The following is a 20,604-nucleotide window of genomic DNA, read 5'->3' as shown; positions in this document are numbered from 1 at the left end:
CTCTATCGTGGTAGATTTCAAGTCCTCCTCCCATCATGGTAGGTTTCAAGTCCTCCATCCATTGTGATGAATTTTAAATCCTCTAATTATGGCGGCCTTCAAGTCCTCGAATTGTTATAGCAGATTTGGATCCTCCCATTATAGTAGGTTTCAAGTCTTCCCTTCGTTATAGCACATTTTCGATCCTCTTGCTATTGGTGCCTTTTGGGAGTTGCCCTAAAGGGACACTTATCTAGATTCATTCTTTATTTGAGTCTCCAGAGATCTCAGTCCTAAGAGCCTCCTCAAAAGCCTTTAAACTCGCCCCTAGGGCCTCCTTATGAGCATTCTCCACCTCACCCCGATTCTCGACTAGGCAGTTCAATTTTTAAGTCCATCATCCTAATGTTAGTTCTATAACAAATCAATCATCAGTCATCCTGCTCTTCCATTTTCGATCAAGATATCTTTTCATTCTTATACAAGTTTCTCTCGATCCAATTAGTCAATAGTTGATTGACTTTTATCTAACAATTTCTCATTGGCTCGTATTGGATCTCATCCATAGGATCCAATAATTCAGGGGTTTATTAGATATCTATTAAGATTAGGACTCCAACGGATATTTTATATCCGAACATCTATTCATCACAACACCAACCATATGTATATGACCCTTTAGGCTCAATATCGAGTTGATCATAAGTCATACCTATCATAACTCCTTTTGGCTTAGTGAATTATTATCTTCATAATAATTTACTCGACTCATCGACTACAGACGTTCTAGGCTACTACATCATAGTCCCCAAATAATATAATACTAGGCTACTACATTATAGTCCCCAAACGATATAGGAGAATCTAATCCATTGGACTTGTCTGTCCTAAATTACTGTGTATCTCTAGTCTCTCATTCATATAATATCTTAAAGACTGTATACCGGGCATGGTGTTGTTAGGCCCATACGGTTTCTACTCGAGTTTCGCTTTAATTAGATTTTCCTGGAGAACTCTTTCTCTCTCAATCCGAATGACCATGGTCAAGGATTTGCTTGAGTAAGAACATATAAGATATTCCTATCATGACACCGAGAGATGATAATCCTCTATCGATACTCAATAGTCCTCGTAAAGTTAGCTACTACTCTTGATAACCGATTGTACTATATCTCAAATTTTCATACCAATAAGTCTAGTATCAAAGAGTGGAGTACTCATAAGGACATCCTTGGTGTCTTAAGTCTAAGGACCATATATACTATTGGGTTGACGGAATCACTGTTTGATAATGAGGTATCATCAACCATCCAACATTCCGTAGGTGGATCAATCGGTAAACTCATTATCCTATGAGTATTTGCATTGTATCCTTGGTGTTCCCACATGAGCAGCTACGAGACTAACCACTTCTATCATTTGGACGGATATACAATACACTAGTATGTCCAATTATCTCGATGGCCCTCTCGAGTAACTTATGATTGTGATTATTTAGTGTATGTGTTTAAAGGTGAATTGGTTTTATTATTGTGATCTCATCACGATCTGATTCTCATTGCATAGATCCATGAATATTACAATATATATATACAACAAGTAATATAAAGTGAGAAAATATCATAATAATAATAAGTAAAAAAATTTGTGTGTCATGTCACACATGCCAACACTCACGTGATTGACTTTCTTTCTCTATGATTAGCACTTTCTTTCTCTAATATAGTTTGAAAGATGGATAAGGACTGGTTGATTAATGGGGGTCTCAACCCAACTCCTTAGCCTTATAATTTAGATCTTCTATAGGTATAGATATGCACTCCTTCAAGAGAAAGGCATATGGTTCCTCGTCAGGCACGATGAAGCCTCGTTCAACATAAGCTATTGCTCTTGCAAGCCATCGATAAAGGTGTTGGATTTGCCTCATATTGATCATCATGGCAGCGTTGATAAATCGAGGAAGAAACATAAAGTCATTCAATGGAAGGCTCCGCACTCTTAAAGGGATGATGCACTCGAGGAGCCATCTCGAGAAAAGGAGCCTCCCACCATCGTAGTGCCTACGCCTTGGAGGTCGAAGCTTTAAGTTTTCCTCGAGAAAAAAGAGAAGCATGCCACAGTCGATGTTAGACCTGTGCAAGGGGAAGCCCTTGCCCTTTACGATTTATAGATTGTCGATCTATCGGACTCAACCGAATGTATCATTGCAACCAAGGTGGGAAGGCTTAAAGGAGATGCAAAAGGTGTGGAGCAAGGGCGCGGCTGCAAAGTAATACTATGGCAGATTCTTATATCTAGGGATGGCAAAGTAGATCTATTGCTCCCCCTTGGAGGTTTCGATTGATACTTACTACCACAATGAAGTGATGGTAAGTTAGGCTACAATTAGCCTCGTTGGTTTTACTTTGTTGACTTATTCATTTTCATTCATAGTACCACCACTATGTGATGATGCTCATTGATTATGTTTAGAATGCTAGTGCTATCATTCACTAATAGTCTCTTATAATTAATAATCTCCAAGCAAAGGTCGAGGACCTGAAGAAGGGGGGAGGAGCCCTTTTTGTTGTCTTCGAGGCGAAGGCTTGGACGGTCGAGCTAGCATGTTAACTAGAGGACGTTGAGCTAGCCCTTTTTGGTCTCGCTAAATAACTGAAAGAGGTTGAGGCAACAATCAAGTCATAGAGGATGAACTACTATGACTCACCTTGGAGTTGGACGCCATAAGAATGTGCAACTCGGAGCTTGCCGAGGAGGTCACGACGATTAATGGGGAGGCTCATGAGTTAAGGAAAGCCCTAGAGTTTGAGCTACTTTAGATACCAGAGTATTGAACAAAAGTGGTCACCGACTATAAGGCATCCATTGGTGCAAGAAGGGTTTAAAGAGAATGGGGGTTATATTGTACCAGTTCAGATACCAAATTGATTTAGCCTATATCTTAGCGAGGTACCCCAAGCTGGAGTTCGAGGAGGATCTATTCACAAACTACCTCGAGGACCAAAACATCTCAATACTAACCAAGATGCCCTTCGACAACCACCCTGACTCGTCGCCTTGTCCAACCACTTAAGCTATCATCTCTAACTTGATCTCTTTAGTTGTCAAGTTGATCTACTCAACTTGTTCCTTCTATCCACCCCATCGATGCTTTATTTTGATAGGCCAGGGCTTCATCTTGGATGTAGAAGCTCGACTTTGTTAATGTAATCCTTCTAAGAGTAATAAACTTTTTTTTCTTAATTCATAACTGACACTTTAAAGATATATTCTACAATTGACACCCTAGAACTGACAAGGCAACACTTGGTGCTCAAGGGATCATCCTCCCCAATTTGATCTTGAAGGACGTCTTACAAGTAAATCTTCTTTGAATTTGCAATATGCTATGTTTTCGATAACACCACACCTTATGTTGTCCCAAGGTGATATATTCTATCTTGGACAACTTCGATGACTCGACGAGGACTTTTCCAATTTGGCATCAGCTTCCCTCGAGATCTGATTGGGTTGTTGACCTTAGATTTTTAGAGCACTAAGTCCTCTAATCCAAGTAGACTCCTTGATCATAGAGCTTAGTTGTTGCCATTTTGTATCTCAATACTCGTAAGTGTGCTTTAGCTCTAACTTTACTGATCAAGTTAAGCTACGCTCAAAATCCTTCTTCATGAGTTTCTTTGTCAAGACTCTCAATTTGAAGTGTCGAGAAGACTATCTCAGGTGACAAATCAGCTTCGATGCTAAATGCCATGTTGAATGATGATTCTCTCGAGTCGATCCTGGGTGTCATCTAGAAGGCCCATAAAATACTTAGCAATTCATCCACCCATATACCCTTTACTCTAACAATCATCTTCTTTAATTATTCGAGAATGACTTGATTGATAACCTTGGCAAGACCGTCGATTTGGAGACGAGCCACTAATCTAAACCTCAATCGAATCATGTAAGATTGGTAGAATTCCTTGAACTTTGCATTGTTAAATTAGGTCCTATTATCAGTGATAAGGGCTCTCGGGATTCTATAGTAGGTGATGATGTTCTTCCATACAAACCTCTCAACTTGCTTCTCGGTGATTAATGCTAGTGGCTCGACCTCTGCCCACTTTGTGAAAGTCTACTCCTATGATTAGGAATATCTATTGGCTAAGGTTGAGGGAAAGGTTCCTAGGAGGTCAATGCTATATTGCTGGTTAGTGTTGTATCCGAGCAAACTTCTAACACCTATGGCATCTTTGGGAGTAGGAGATTGCATTCTTGTGTAACATCAGCTAGTAAAATCCATACCGAAGCACTTTGAATATAAGAGTTTGCCCACCTATGTGACCCCTATAAACTCCTTCATGCATCTTGACGAGCACCCTCTCGACCTCTTGGGGCGTCAATTATTAGAAGAATAATTGGCTGAAAGACCTATGGTACAAGCGGTGGTTATTTATGTAATACTATGTTTGATGATGCTTGACTCTTCAGGCCGCTATGGAGTTAATCGAGAGCATCCCATCTCTTCAATAGTTCAAATCAATAGTGTCTCAACCAATGACCAGCCCTCCCCTAGAGCTCGAGTAAAGGCTAACTTAGTGAGTGCATCAACCTAGGTATCTTTTGCATAATACACTCGTAACACATCGAGTCAATAGAAGCTACGAGCTAACCTCCATACCTCGATGAGGTACTTCACCATGGTCATGTCTTGAGCCTCATAGCTCCCCTCTACTTAGTTTATAATAAGTTGTGAGTCACTGAATACTGTTAGGTCTTGGACTCGAAGCTCTCGGGCGAGTCGGAACATTAAGAAAAGTGCTTCATATTCGACCTTATTATTAAAGATTTTGGATTCAAATGGAAGAGAGCTTATTCATACACCTTTTTGAGGGAATAGAATTATCTACAAAAAAGGTTCATACTAAGGTGGTGTGACAGTTAGCCTTGGCCTAGGCGAGAGAGTTAGTTCTAAGATTAAATCCGTTAATGCTTAAACCTTTATGGCACTCCTTAGCATGTATTGAATGTCAAATTCGCCCATCTCTATTGACCACCTTAGTAGTCATCTTGAGACATCATATTGAGAAATGATCTACTAGAGTGGTTGGTCGGTGGTCACCTATATAGCATGTGCTTAGAAATAGGGACAAAGCTTCCTCGCTGCCGGTGCTAGTGCAATTGCTAGCCTCTTGATGGGGGGATACTATTCCTTGAGTCCATTCAGGACATGATTGACATAATAAATAAGCTTTTGGATTCTCATGTCATTCCGCACCAACACTGAGTTGATAGTTTGCTTGGTGGTGGCGATATAGAGGCTTAAAGTTTCACCCAAGCCGGAGGAGAGTTGTGGCAACTGGGCGAGGTGGTGCTTTAGCTCTTCAAATGCCTCGTAACACTCTTCGGTCCATAGAAAGCCCTTTGGATTTTTTAATATCCGGAAGAAGAGTAAGCACTTATCACCGGACTAGGATAGGAATCAATAAAGTATCATTATTTACCTTGTTAATTATTGTACTTTCTTTATCAATTGAGATGAGTGTATCTCCATTATAGCTTGCACCTTCTCAAGGTTAATATATATTCCTCTCTAGTGAACAATGAATCCGAGAAATTTTTTTGAGTTAACTCTAAAAGCATATTTGGATGAGTTATGGCATATGTTGAATCTCTTTAGAACTTGAAATATCTCGGCTAAGTCTGCTAGATGTGAGTCCGTCATTTTACTTTTGACTATCATGTTGTCGACATACACCTCAATGTTCCTCCTGATTAGTTGCTTAAACATCTTGTTCACTATCCTTTGGTATGCCACGCTTAAAATTTTTTTAAGCCAAATGGAATGATTCAATAGCAATACCTAGGTCTATGATAAAGGAGATGTGTTCTCGATCCTATAGTGTCATCCTTATTTGATTGTATCCCAAGAATATATTCATGAAGGTAATGAGCTCGTGGCCCGAGGCAGCATCAACTAACTGATCGATCTGGGAGAGAGGGTAGTTGTCTTTTGAACATACCTTATTAAGATCAGTATAATCAATACATATCATCCAATTTTCATTAGACTTTTTAACTAGTATAATATTAGCCAAATATCGAGGGTACTACACCACAATAATAAACCTCATTCCTAATAGCTTATCTACTTCATCGCTAATTATCTATTGGCGATCAAGAGCAAACTTACAAAGTTTTTTGCTTCACCAGATGGGCCTCGAGAGAGATGTTCAGTTGGTGTTGGGCCATGTTTGGGTCGATTCTCAATAGTTTCTAGGCGACCATACAAACACCTCCATGTTCTCTATATAAAATTGGTGAGTTGTACTACCTTCTCCTCGGGAAGTATTGCCCCAACCTTGACAACTTGATTGAGATGGGCCTTATTTAGGAGTGCCGACTTCATCAGTCCTGGATGTGGGAGAGACTTAGCAAAATTCTATAGCTCCATCGGTGGTGCCTCATGCTGGACCCTCTTTAGTAAGGAGATTGCTCTCAAATAGTGCTGGCACGATCTCTGGGGTTACTTCTCAGTTCTCTGATGTCAATCTTTATTAGAAATTTTATCACCATACGATAGATTGACACCACTATGCTTAGCCTATTGAGCTTGCATCAACCTATGATTGTCGTTGTATGCAAATGGGATGTCGACCACCATGAATTTGGTCATCACCATTTTCGAGCAAGGCTCATCGCCAAATGTAATATACAAGCTCCTACTCCTGAGATGGGAGATAGAGTCACCAGTGAACTCCATCAACGAAGAAGTCATAGGAGTGAGATGGTTAGCCAAGAGCTTAAGTTTTTGAAAAGCGTCAAATTAGAGGAAATCAAAAGAGCTACCTATGTCGATCATGACCTTATTCACTTGGGCATCAATCATCCTCACGAAGACCACCAAGGCATCATCATAGTTTGAGTTAAGGTAATTTATAAGTTATATTTGGACCTCAAGCACTTTTTGATGGTAGCTTGGGCATAGGCTTTGCGACCCAATGATTTGTCTCCTCCCAAAGGTCTACCAATGATGACATCGATCTACCTCTCTACCGATCTGTAAGGTTAGGACAAGGTTCCTGTTGCCTCCGGATGAACCGCTTGAGGTGTCTCTAACGAATGAGTTTTTCGATTTGCTCCTTGAAATCATGATAGTCCTCCATGTCATGGTTATAATCACGATGGAGATGTTAGTACTTGGATTTGTTCCCTCTCTCTAATGATGTCTTTATTGGTTAAGGGTCTTTCAAGAGTCATTTTTTTCTTTATATATAAAAAGACTTCAATTCGATTCATGTTCAAGGGAGTCGACTCAGACCTCGGGCATGGTAGCTCAGGTTGATTATTTCTTTTTTGTCGTGGTGACCTTGGGGTTGAGGTTGATGATAATCACTCTCGTCTCGACATTTTGTGCATCTTCATATGCTTACCCAAGACTATTGCATTCGTGGCAATATATTGATTAGCCCTCTAGAGCACCTCGAGTATCGTTGTCTGTGGCTTCTCGACCAATGACAAAAAAAAAGTGAGAGGGCTTGAGCCCCATAATAATGCTTGTATTACAAGCGATGGATGAGCTTCTTACATGTATTGGATCTTGTCAATGAATCGAATGATGAAGTCAAAGAGTGTTTCTTCCTCCCCTTACTTGAGTCTGAGAAGCATTACCGCCGATGGCCTCAGGAACACATTCCCGAGGAAGTAAAGGTCAAACTCTTTTGCAAGCTGAGCAAAGGAGCCAACTGAGAGCGACTTCGAGCGAGTATACTATTCTCGTGCCCGGTCTCTAATATTGTCAAGAAGGCATGACACATTAGGGCATTTAAGGTACCGTATAATAATATCTAGACATAAAAGGTAGTTGTGTACTCTATTGGGTAGGTATTGTCATCAAAGGCCTCTAGTGATAGGAGGCAAAAATTCATTTGGATTTGCTCATCTTGGATGTTCTGAGTGAATGAGGACTGACTTGAGGTGTGATCGTCCAATCTTTCTCCTTGGGATTGTTAAAACTCTCGCCGCATCTCTTCTAGATATTGGTTCATATGTAGTAGCTGAATCCTCATGAAGTCATATATCGAATCTGTTGACTGGGTCTTGAATTCAAGTAGAGTAGAGTGGTGGTGCCACGGTGTGCTGAATTCCATAGTTAGGGAGTGAGACGCTCTCTTAATTAGTAGTTCAACAGGTCTTGGGCGATCCTAAGATGTTGACACTGCATTGGGCGAGGGGATCCCAACAAGCGTTGAAGCTAGTGGTTGTTGAGGTATTGGTCGCGATTGAGATGGTAGCATTGCTTATTGGGATAGCTAAGGCAAGAGCGGGGTACTGACCTACATAATGTCTGTTAGCGTTTGCATCTACTGGGTGAGATTCAGGAATACCTTAGTAGGGACAAGTAGATGGCTAAGGTCATTCTTGGGGGCGAAAGGCCCGGGTTATTGAATAGATGTTAGTATCATGTTAGTGTTTACACCAAAATAGACATATCCATGTGAGAGAAGGATAAAAGTTGCCCCCACTTAAGTAAAAATACTATGGGTCGAAGACATGGCCTCCTTGTTGGAGTGTTCATTGGGAGGGATTGACAAATGGACATTCTTATGACATCAACCATGTTAGGAGGAGAGTCCAAAGGGAGTCAACCATGTCTTTCCATCAACCCAGTTCATTCGATGATCAAGTTAGTCATCAAATTTCTTTTTGAGTACGAGTATTTATCGAAAAAAGAGTCATCTCGATGTAGCGCTGGGATTACCTTTTATATCTAGCCTTAGCGTTTTGACTATGTGAGCGATAGAGGCGAGATAGCCCTTAACGACTACTTTGGACCATGATTATGATTGACTATTAATATATTTCTTATCAAATTCAAAATACACAAGCATAAGTTAATAATAATACGAACATAAAAATACAAGTTAATCCATATCTTTATTTATCTAAAACTCCTATCACTCTAATAAAAAAGATTGAACAATCTTTATATACATTACTGGAATCGGATGCGGATCATCTCATGATTGAAATCATCAAGAAAACATCATTCCCGGGCTGTTCTTCTCACCAAAAATACTGGAAGATGTTTGGTTCAATAAAGCCAAAAGCCCCGTCTGCGATGCAGCTTGGTAGCAGGGAACGGCAGACGCCAAGCAGGTAGATCCTCTCACCCAGAACGAAGAGGACCTCTGCAGACTCTCAAGTACATGCAACAACCCTGGTAATTCCACCTTCTCCATGGGCAGATAAAACTTTCTGGGCACTGTGGGAGGACAGTGGACAGCGGAGGTGGGAGAGGATGGATTAATGTCTGCAACCACCAGTGTGTCATTCACACTCGTGCATACAACATTTACATCTCTGCTATTTATCCTTCATCATTTCTCCATCTCTTTCTCTATCCATCTTTCTCTCTGTCTGCCATTCCAACTCCCCCATAAAGATTCCACATCTTCTTGGCTTCGCTGTAACATCCTGCAACTCGTGCGTGGCATGCACCGATTCTCCTTCTATGGAGTTATAGACAGCCCCCTGCGATCAGCTTAAGCGCATCTTCTTCCTCCTCCTCTGCAGGTTATAGCGTCGGAGTGAGATGGGTCGGTCTCCGTGCTGCGAGAAGGTGGGGTTGAAGAAGGGGCCGTGGACTCCGGAGGAGGACCAGAAGCTGCTCGCCTACATCGAGAAGCACGGGAATGGGAGCTGGCGAGCGCTGCCTGCCAAAGCCGGTGAGCCAGCTGAGGTCTCGTCGTCGTCATGGTAGCTGAGTGTTGTGATATTTGATCCCTGGTTGCAGGGCTGCAGAGGTGCGGGAAGAGCTGCAGGTTGAGGTGGACGAATTACCTGCGACCTGACATCAAGAGGGGAGAGTTCAGCCTGCAGGAGGAGCAGACCATCATTCAACTCCATGCCCTCCTTGGAAACAGGTGATCGACACACCTTGATCTTATGCATCAGTTCGGTCACTCCATCCATATCATGGCTTTATGATGGTTGATGAGACTGGTTTCAGATGGTCTGCGATTGCCACCCACCTGCCCAAGAGAACAGACAACGAGATCAAGAACTACTGGAACACCCACCTGAAGAAGCGGCTGGCTAAGATGGGCATCGATCCCTGCACCCACAAGGCCAAGAGCGACACCCTCAGCTCCGGCGACGGACACCTCAAGAGCGTTGCCAACCTCAGCCACATGGCCCAGTGGGAGAGCGCACGCCTGGAGGCCGAGGCGCGGCTCGCGAGGGAGTCGAAGTTCCGTGCGGCGTCCAATTCCATGATTCTGCAGCAGCAACAGCAGCAGAAGGGATCGTCGTCGTCCTCGTCCTCGACCGTCCCGCCGCCACCTGCTCCGTTCACCACCAAGGCCAGCGGACTCGACATCCTCAGGGCATGGCCGGGGGCTAACCAAGGCGACAGGATCGACCTGGAGTCGCCCACTTCCACCTTGAGCTTCGCGGCAGCCGGCGTCGGGTTTGTGGACGCCGGCGCCGGCGCCGCATCCGCCGCCAGCCATCAAGGAGGCGTGAATTTGGAGCCGGAGAGAGCGGAGTGGAGGAGCTTGGCGAAGGATAGAGTGGACAGCTTCACAGGCTTCTCCATGGAAGCCGCCTTCGACGGGGAGGCGCCATGGCTGTCGGAGCCATACTGGGGACAGTCCGGCGCAGGATTCACCGGACTGCTCCTGGGTGACTCAGCGGCGCAGAAGGCCTCGGACTGCCGCGGTGATTCATACGCTAATGGACCTGAGACCTGCGCCCAAGAGGAGGCAGAGGAAGAAGAAGAAGAAGAAGAGGAGGAGGAATTGGAAGGAGAGGAGGAGAGCAAGAACTACTGGAACAGCATCCTCAACTCGGTCAACTCCTCATCCTCTTCCAACTCGCCACCACTGTTCTACGACTGAGCTCGCAGCGCAAGCTTTTCTACGTAAAATGTTAACGCACGTCTACTGCAGCGGCGATGGCGCTCTGCAACAATAAGAAAGAAGTATAAGAATAAGAATGGGTGGTGATGTGAATATATCGTCTTGCGATCTCCTCTTCTCTTCTCTCCTTAGATTTGTTGTCATGGGAATTGTAATGTTTGAAGCACATATATAATATATTTGTAGTTCCAAGAAAGGTTTTATTTTGTTAAGAGTACCACGAATTGAGGCTTGACAAAAGGTACGAATCACACAGATGAAATGAAACCCCGTGCAGTCGATTGCAGTGCACAACCGGCATGAAGGGACAATCCACATGCCCATAACTCCATGAAGTGTTTTAGGGGTGTGTCGCCCAATGAGACTTTGTGGGTCAAAAGGGGAGTCTCATGGGAAGGACAATATATATTAATGGTGAGAAAGGATCTCTACCTATCTTTATGTCTTGCATATTCACAAATGTACATGAAATTAACACTGCCAAAAAGATACGAAGCCAGTGTGTTACTCTAGAGAATGCTAGTTGTAGGTATTACATTCTAACTAACTATCAGCACTATAAGATTACAAGAATTAGCAATATGTTTGTTGATTGCGATAAAGAATTCAATACACGAAAAGATTTCAATATTAATCTTTCAAAAAATTCAAGTTACAGCGAGAAAAAGATGAGAATGTACCCAACCACAATCTATAATTTTGTTCAGCCAAGGAAAATTAAATCATATTTGTCCAAACCAAACCAATCTCAAATATAGTGAATTGACAAGAAACATCATGGTACCAATATTACATTTAATCATCAGGTACCTCATGCTACAAGAGAGAGAGAGAGAGAGAGAGAGAGACAGAGAGATTTTATTACATTCGACCAAGCCAAAAACACTCATGATGTCACAATTTAGTGCAAGGCAGATTTGAGCTGCTGCTTACAGGTTCACCACAGTAGTGTACATTTTCTTCCATAGAGGATAGGTAAATGGGCCTTACCACAATAACCTGTCATCAGTATAATGATCGCTGGTTTTTCCTGCCATAAGTCTCGAACAATATGGTCGTGTAGATGTGGTCCATGAACAATGAACAAGTAGGCTGTCGGTAAAGCGTAATATTTCTTTTACCAAAAGTTAAGAATTTAAGACATCATCCTACCAGAAGGATTATGTAAAAAAATATGCATGCATAAATATGTTTATTGAACACAGTTTACCAGTCAAGTGGAACCGACCGACCAAGCAAGCTAAGATCCAAGGCACATCCTCGTCCAAGGCACTCAAGGAGAGCAGCATACGGTCAGCTACACGGAATATCACAAGTTGCCGTCGTGGCATTTAAGGCTGTGTTGCTGCTGCTGCTGTTGCTTCCCCTCCCCCCATGGCTTGCAACACAAGCTGGAAAGCCAGGTGAAGAAGGGCTCATCTTTAGCATGGGAACCATCACAAGTGGCCTAAGCACCATAAAGTTGCTGAATTGTGATGTCTCTCCCCTAGCACAACTCTGGGAGAAAAATTAAGAAGCTTGTGGTAACATGTTAGCAAATAATACATGAAGTAAAATAAGCAAATATTACTGCAAGGGATGCCAAGGTGGAAGAAGAAAGTTAATGGGGAAGACAGGAATAGTAAAACGCAGCTCGAAGTACAACCAATTGCCAGGAAGGATCATGGCAGGTCGTTCTGTCATACTCCAAAGCTCTTGGAGGATATGCTAATCTATTTCCAAAAAGTCATCATCATGTACAGGAAAAAGAAAAGGAAAATATGCAGACAGGCTTGCATTCTATTGGCTGCCCATTTAAAATGGATTTTAACAGGTAAATTCTACCATGGAACATCGGTTTTGCATGCTACATAAGTGAAACCACATTTACAGTCACTACAACAATACACAAAGATCAGGCAAAAATTTAAGAAGAGAAGGAAAAAGAAAATGAGACAAAGAAGATCTGAGAAGGCATGCAATTCTGTGCCTTATATGTTCACCAACCAAATTAACATACAAGTGAAAGGACAGTGACACTTTATATATCTCTTCTCCGGCGATTCAATTCTCTTAAATGAGAGTCTGTGCATAGTGAAAATATATTACATGCTAAGCTCAAGCAAAAGGACTGTTAAAAATATCTCCCATTTAATGGCCTCCATAGCCACTTCTTTCTACAGAGAGCAGAACATGTAAATTCCAAGAAGTGGTTATAACTAAAAATAGAAATATGCCTGTCAATGCAAGTAAACCACATGGAGAAGATGAGTGGATGTTGCATAGAGAAAATTCAAACAGCGTTTAGACAAAAGCAAAACCAAAATATGTCCCAAAGCTTACAACTTGATGCCTAAGAAATGAGCATGAAACCAAATTGACCCTACCAAAATGACGAGAGGTAATAGGAGTTTATCATCGACCTGGTTTTGAAATGATGCACAATGACTAAATGTTAGACCGTTAAAATTCACTCAATCAAATTTCTCACCTGAAAAAAATTTCACTTGATATGGAATCATAAAAGAAAAAAAATGGGAAAAAGAAACATAACCTGCAAGCCAAAACTGGAAATTAACATTTGTCTTCTTGAACACAGTCAACATTCCAATAACAATCCTGCACACTGTGAAATTATAAACTGGGATAACTTATGACATCCATACATTTAGCATATTGAAGTTCTGTTGTGGCACTTCCAAAAGCTGGTAACTTTTTTTGCAAGAGAATTTTCGATCAGGTAATATATAAAGACCTGATTCATGCCAATCTACAAAAAGATTCATATGACTTAGAACTTATATTTTGCTCCTCTTCTGGAGCCCAAAAATGGTACATGACTATATAAGCATGTGTAATTTCAATTAAGAGATAATAACCTAATAGGGCGTTAGGAACTTATAAGCATACTAGGAACCTATCCTACTCAGTCATTTATATCAATGTATTGTATATATGTGGGATGGATATTATAAGGCTACATCAAGTATTTTCAATTAATGTTTGCTAACTATGGGAATGGCTGTTATGTTTCTTAAAAGCTTCACATTTGACGAAGACAGATCATCTACATTGAATGTGTACATGAATTAGTTACTAATATAGAAGTGTCCCCATACTCTCAGTTAAGAGAAGTCAAGATAGTTACATTGATCTCTTAGTTTTCCAATAAATCAAAATCTTAATACTCATTCCACATTAATTCCTTGATAAATTATACATCACTAAAAGTTTGTTGAGTTAGGAGTTCAAAGCAATTTACAAAATTTGATTTCAAGTTTTCAAGAGAAAGTTACATTCAGTTCTTTCTACAATGATTAAGTAATTGTTCTATCGAGATCGTAAGAAAGTTATTCTCACCTTTTGGAGTTCCTAGATGACTTTGAGTTATTACAAATATTTAATTTAGTTTTTATTTATTTTGATCTTGAAAATGTTGAAGAATTAATAACTCATGCTTGGAGGTTTGTTCCAAGCCTAACACTATAAATATCATGTCTTGAAAGCCTTAAGAGGGAATACAAGAATAATTTTTTTTTCAGAGGTCTTATTCTTCTCTTGCAAATCTATATCTCTTTGGTGGATACTATAGAGTTGTTAAGCCCTATACTCTTTGGGTGATGATATATGTATCACTTTATTTGGGTGGTGAGCTTGTTATCTTCTCTTTTATCATTTTCCACTCATTTCATTTCCATACCTACCATGTCTGTGCCATGTGCTGTTTTGCTTTTCGTACTAAATTCTGTGTCCATGTCCATGCCTTATATCCCAAGTACCTTCAATATTATGCTTATGCCTCTGTTCTATCCTTGAATCCAAAGTATAAACAAGAAGAAAGAAAGAATAATTATAATATATGCCAGATTCAAGATTATCCATGTTAAATAACATAATTCTAATGGTTCTGAACAAATCTGACTCTAATTGTCACTGCTTTATTCTGAAAGAATTTCTGCCAATTTAATTTCTGGCATGTTAGGAGAAGACAAAAACACTCAAAAGACATGCAAATTTCAAACCAAGAAGTCGCTTCCCATGAAAATGCCAAGATTAAATGAGCAACTATACTTACCACCCACTTACCCTTTTCCAACTGATCCACCAAGCGAAGGAAGCTGTTCCTTCGTTTAGAAAGAAGCCTAACGAAGAACCCTCCCAAGACTTGACAAGCACATGGAGAAGACGGTGCATACTCCCTAGTGGGAAGATCGCATGGTGATGCGGCGGCCTTGTCCTCCACGTAGCCGACGAGATCCATCAAGAAACCTACCAAGAGCGAGGGCGGCGGAGGAGGAGAGGAAGAAGCGGATGAGGACGGGCGGGATCGAGGCTCGACGGTGGCGCTCATTGCAAGAGATGGCGGGGCGGTAGTGATAGCCATCGATGAGCACCGGAAAAGACGGCACCCCATTCACATTAATCTCCCTCCATCGGTGGCTATTACAAGTATATCCTCGGAAGCCGATTAATTATAACAGACAGACGTTATTAATCGATTAATTAATCATATTGTTATTGTTAAGTAAACTCTCGATATCTTTTCATATATATATATATATATATATATATATATATATATATATATACATTGTCAATTCTCTCAAAGGCAAAAGATTTTCTAGTTTTTTCACATACATTGTCAAAATTATAATGATTTTTCTCCCATAAATAACATATAGAAATTGCTATATATATATATATATATATATATATATATATAAACAAAGAAACACAATCAAAATAACAAAAAATAATGAATGATTCATTGCTGAGATAAAATTAATATTACAATATTATAGTTTTGATATGAATAGTTACAAGTAGTGATCAAACATCTTTAGAACACTTTTGCTCTTGTTGATAAAGATCCTAATACATATCAGGACGAGTCGTCCTTACGACTCATATGAGTTTCCGAATGTTCTTAATAGTTGGGGGATGTCACATGTTAGCATAACATCAACAGCCCGTATCAATTTAGGCTTCATCTTCTTAAACTCATCGATGTTGTAGCAACTTAAAGCCTCTTTAAAGCGTTGGACATCAGGAAAATCCCCAAGTGGAAGATTATATTTCCTTTGAACCTGTTTCAGAAAGCTATTAGAGTGAGTCTACATGCATTTTAAACTGTCCAATCTAATTCGAAGAATGACACATAGTAATCCGCAAATATTACATATCAGGCTGTGTGATCTACACAGAAAAAGAAGCATTACCTCTGCAAACTCATTCTCTAGATTATCAATGAGTCGTCGTTGAGCAGTCGCCTTGCCCAATATTATAGGCATCTTATTCTTTAGATGGCTAATAATATAAGCATGAACTTTTGCTGCTTTGGCCCTCCTAACAAATGCACGGATCTGCAGTCAATAATGACAAGTAAACTAAATCGGATTACACAGTTCATATAAAAGATATATGGGTTGAAGTTGATTGAAGATTTAAAATACCTTGAGATCACAAACGTTGTTCGGAATATCTCTCAAATCAGAAAGAAGGTCATTTTGATCCCTTTCAAACACCTTCTTCAAGATTGGATCAACAACCACATTATTTGTTGGTTTGTCATTGAATGAACTGAAAATTTATAATAAGAAAGTGAAGAAATTAATCTACAAAAGTAAAAACCCTGATTATTGCAACCAAAAAAGAACAACTTGATACTCCAATTATGAAAGGAATATCCTTGGGAATATAAAATGACTTGAAAGCATACTCTAAACCAAAAAAAAAAAAATCAATTATTTTTCAGATAAGCCAAGAACGCACTGCATGATGACAAACTAGTAAATGCATATATTAGCAATGACAACATACCCATTATAAATGCGCATCACCTCAGGTCTATTCGGAAGAACCTTTGCAAGTGACCATATCAATGCACGATTAACTCTAATAAGCTGCAAAATAAAGACAACTTAACTAGCTCAGAAATGCACAGTGATTATATCAGTTGTTATAGAAAACAAAGTGACTGGAAAGGGGGATAGAAGTCATATCCTTATATCACAAAATGACAAACTCAAATGAAACTATCTCACTTGTTCTGTGTCAACTTGGTCTGCCTTGTTTAAAACCACACGTATCTTGTCCTCATGACCATGCAGAGATCTAATGACATTGTTGAACTCATCACTTATGTCAATCTTATGAGGATCAAACAGAAGAATGATGAGGTCACATTTTGCTGCAAACCACGAAGTAACACCAGTAAAATCATAACTACGTTGAATTCGTTGTTTTTCTCCAGAAAGAACCCCAGGAGTGTCGACAAATGTGATGCGTTCCAGCAGCTACACAGAAATCATAGTAGTTAGTAACTGCTATATTATATTCATGCCTAAAAACATAGATAAAATAAGATCATACCGAATGTGGCATTTGTGAGCACTCAAACTTTGATAAAAATTCAGTTCCAAATTTTGTGAGGCCAGTGAAAGGCATATCTGTTTGAAGAGCTATCGTATTCCCAAAAATGGTCCTTTCATTAGGTCCTGACTGAAGAAGTAAAACAAGTGAACAACTTTCTCTAAAAGACCTTCTATAAACTTCTCAAAGAAATCCAGAATATGACAATTCAAACATTATATATAGCAATTTTGTTGTCATATGTATAGATCTTTACCTTAATGAAATCCTCAATCTTTTCAAAAAAGTATTTTTACGTGAGGACATACCTTTGTTAAGAGTCATCTGTTTCTAACGGTCTAACAATTCAGCTACTATAAAGGCAACAAACGCTTCACCATTCTGAAAAGTTCTATATACTTATACAGCCTATACTGCTCTATCTATTTAGAACTTAGATATTTAAATATTTCTTGTCGGTAAAACTGTAGCTTATGTTGATAATATTATCTTATAAAATTAGTAACTTAATTATTAAAAATAAAAATAACTAGCCTCTTACTTAAGTATAATTATCTAGACAACAATACTAGCATACACAAAATTCATGAAAGGCAGATAAAAAAATAAATCAAAGACTAGAGTAACAATAATCAAGGTTTTACCATACCGTCACAACAATAAACTTATCGGTAGTAGGCTCAAGTCCAATACAAGCACCTGCATGAATTATGGAGATGATGCCATGAGGTTATTCTGGTTTGCACTAACACATAAGCAAAAAATTTTAGGAGATGTAAACAATTTAAAAAACCTGGGTAGTCACACTTTAGTAAATGCTTTATGAATGTTGTTTTTCCGGTAGAATATTGGCCTAGGAGCATAACCATGGGCTTAGCATCAAAATCACTGTTTGTCTACAAAGCAACAAGATATATAGCATCACATTTCGATGGGGTTATTAATTAAAATGGCCTATTAATTTATAGTCTCATAAGCAAAGTACAATAAATTTAAAACGCACCAACAGGGGAGAAGCAAACTCATTGAACTGATAAGTAATTTCCAAAAGCTCCAATTTTTGGCTGTATAATCTCTTCAAACCATCAATTACCTTTGTTGAATGCTTATTTATCTAAGCAAAAAATTAAAAGCAAGTTAGAAATAGGCAAAAATACCATATTCCATTATTTGGTGAAATCTTCATTCAAACTTACATTGAGTAAGGTATCTAATCCTCCCATCATTGGAGGATTTAATTTCTGTAAATCTGCAGGAGCAAGATAATAGAAACACTGATGCATTTTATTCGAAACTATCCTAAGCATGGACTATGAGATTTAGAAGATAGATCCAAAGTTTACCAGCATGAGCAAGTGAATCTTGTGTGATCTCATTCCCTGCTTGTGCTAGTGCCACAAGCTGCCAAAAATCAAAAGGAAGTGTTCAATTGAGCAAGATAATCGTGCACCACTCTGAAAATTAACTAATGCATAAGGTAGCACAACAAGAAGACCTTCATTGCTGTTGCAAACTCCTTGAAGCCCAGATAACCTTTCCTTTTAGAGTCTGCAGTTGCCCATATCTTCATGCAGAGCGTGATAAAGAAGAAACAATAGATAAAAATTGTCAAGAGGGCAGCAAGTATATAGCTAAATCTAATAACAGCCAACCCATGCAAACATATTAAGCACCTAACAGTTTAATAAATCAAGATGAAGACAAAGCCTATAGATCCATCTTTACCGACTAAGCTAGTTAGCATCTTGAAATCGGATAATTTTACCTTAACTAAATCCCATGGTCTCATAAATTCATCTCTATCACTGTGATTTAGAGTCTGTCCCTAGTCAATCCTACCAACAATATATTGACTTTATCAGTATACACATCTAATATAATAATATCTTAAATATGTCAAGTGAAATTATCTTTACAAGCACTAAATTAAGCCTTACATATGGTCGCCAATTAGAACATTATAAACTCACCTAATCCAATTATCACCACACTAATAACTATACAATCACATGTATCTTTAGTTTCATCAATGAATTTCTTAAAAAATAATCTTTTACAGTAACCAGCATTTATTTGTACAATAAATTTTAATTTGAAAAGAAAAGCGAAATAGCGCATCTATTCATTTCTTTTCTTTATACACTAAAAGATATGCCTACAATAATTATGAGACCCTTATTTTCCTCGATAACCACATCAAAAGTCTAGTAAACTGACACACAACGAAGAACACTAATAGCCGAAATAGCGTAATGAAACACCGCAAGAAGATTATACAGTCAACAGAAGTAGAGATGAAATCGCCGAATAAACGAATTAGAAACTGATTTACCTGCTTCAGAACACGTCGAGGTAAATTAGACATGGCAAAAAAGCATATGGCATCGTTCTCTGTGATGCGGCCATCTCTGTCTATCATGATGAAGGAGGGAAATTCTCAACAACACTGTGAGCGGCACCGAAACAATAAGGACGAGAGAGCAACGCGTAGTGGCGGCAAACCTGAGTCGACAAATGAGAACCATTTCCCGTAGATCCTGTCATGCTCTTCACTGATCAAACAAGAGGCGGTGTCCATTGAACAACGATCGAGTGCGAACGCCCAGCGAGTGATCGGGTAGACGAACCACGAGCCGTCAAACAAGATGGGGGAGGAGGCGAAGAGAGGGACGAAGACGCGCGAGCGAGCCGTTGTGGAAGGGGATTTCAGCTTGTTTCGTCTTTTATGCCTTCGGATCTTGTCCAAATACAGTTTCACATTTGGAAATGTCCGATTCCAGTTTTGGAAACGTGGAAGCCATCCAGGGACATTCCACCGTCAGCTATATGTCCCGTAATGCAATTATGGGATTCGATGCAAAATAGGCACATCAACCGTAATGCTAAATGATACGTAGTGGCGCAGATAATGCTTCTATGTGGGAAGGACATGAAATGAAATGAAATGAATATTTTTGTCTATTGTATTGGATTGGTACATGAAATGAATAGATCTAATTATATTATTTTTGTTATGGCTATAGTATTTTTGACATATCCACAAAAAATACTTTTGTTGGAGTTTAAAAAGTATAATACAAATAGATCTAATGAATAAATACCCAAAATATAATAAAAACAATTTTTTTTTAGTTTAAAAAGTACTTTTATTGCTTTGGGAATAAGAACATTAAAAAAAAACTTTACTAATATGCTAGTTTTGTTGTTTATGAATAACATTATTATAGTATTTGTAGTATATCCATAAAAATATTATAATTGAATCGGTTTACATTATGTACCGATCTAATATAAATTAAGGATATAATAAAAGTGGGGTACTTATGGTAAAAAAAAGCTAAAAGAAAATATTTTTCTCGATATTCATATG

The 20,604-nt window shown here is 39.3% G+C and overlaps 1 protein-coding gene and 1 pseudogene across 2 annotated transcripts; one reads left to right on the top strand and one right to left on the bottom strand.

The window, feature by feature from the left end:
- The first annotated feature begins 8,925 nt into the window (after positions 1–8,925).
- Positions 8,926–11,049, top strand: LOC135638502 (transcription factor MYB106-like). Of its 2 annotated transcripts, XM_065151629.1 has the most exons (4): positions 8,926–9,447; positions 9,538–9,689; positions 9,758–9,887; positions 9,974–11,049. In XM_065151629.1, exons 2-4 carry the CDS (start codon positions 9,557–9,559, stop codon positions 10,860–10,862), a joined length of 1,152 nt encoding a protein of 383 aa, XP_065007701.1. In that variant the 5' UTR covers positions 8,926–9,447; positions 9,538–9,556; the 3' UTR covers positions 10,863–11,049. The 2 variants fall into 2 exon arrangements, with proteins under 2 accessions (XP_065007701.1, XP_065007700.1); XM_065151628.1 differs by having other exon boundaries at positions 8,929–9,689; positions 9,974–11,048.
- A 4,711-nt stretch (positions 11,050–15,760) lies between these two features.
- LOC135638029 (EH domain-containing protein 1-like) lies at positions 15,761–20,030 on the bottom strand (annotated as a pseudogene).
- Between the last annotated feature and the right edge of the window lie 574 nt (positions 20,031–20,604).

The sequence above is a fragment of the Musa acuminata genome, chromosome BXJ3-5 (genome assembly GCF_036884655.1).
Source record: "Musa acuminata AAA Group cultivar baxijiao chromosome BXJ3-5, Cavendish_Baxijiao_AAA, whole genome shotgun sequence".
In the NCBI taxonomy this organism is placed as follows: Eukaryota; Viridiplantae; Streptophyta; class Magnoliopsida; order Zingiberales; family Musaceae; genus Musa; species Musa acuminata.
Note: the sequence above shows the minus strand (reverse complement) of the source record. Positions and strands in the feature narration are given on the sequence as shown.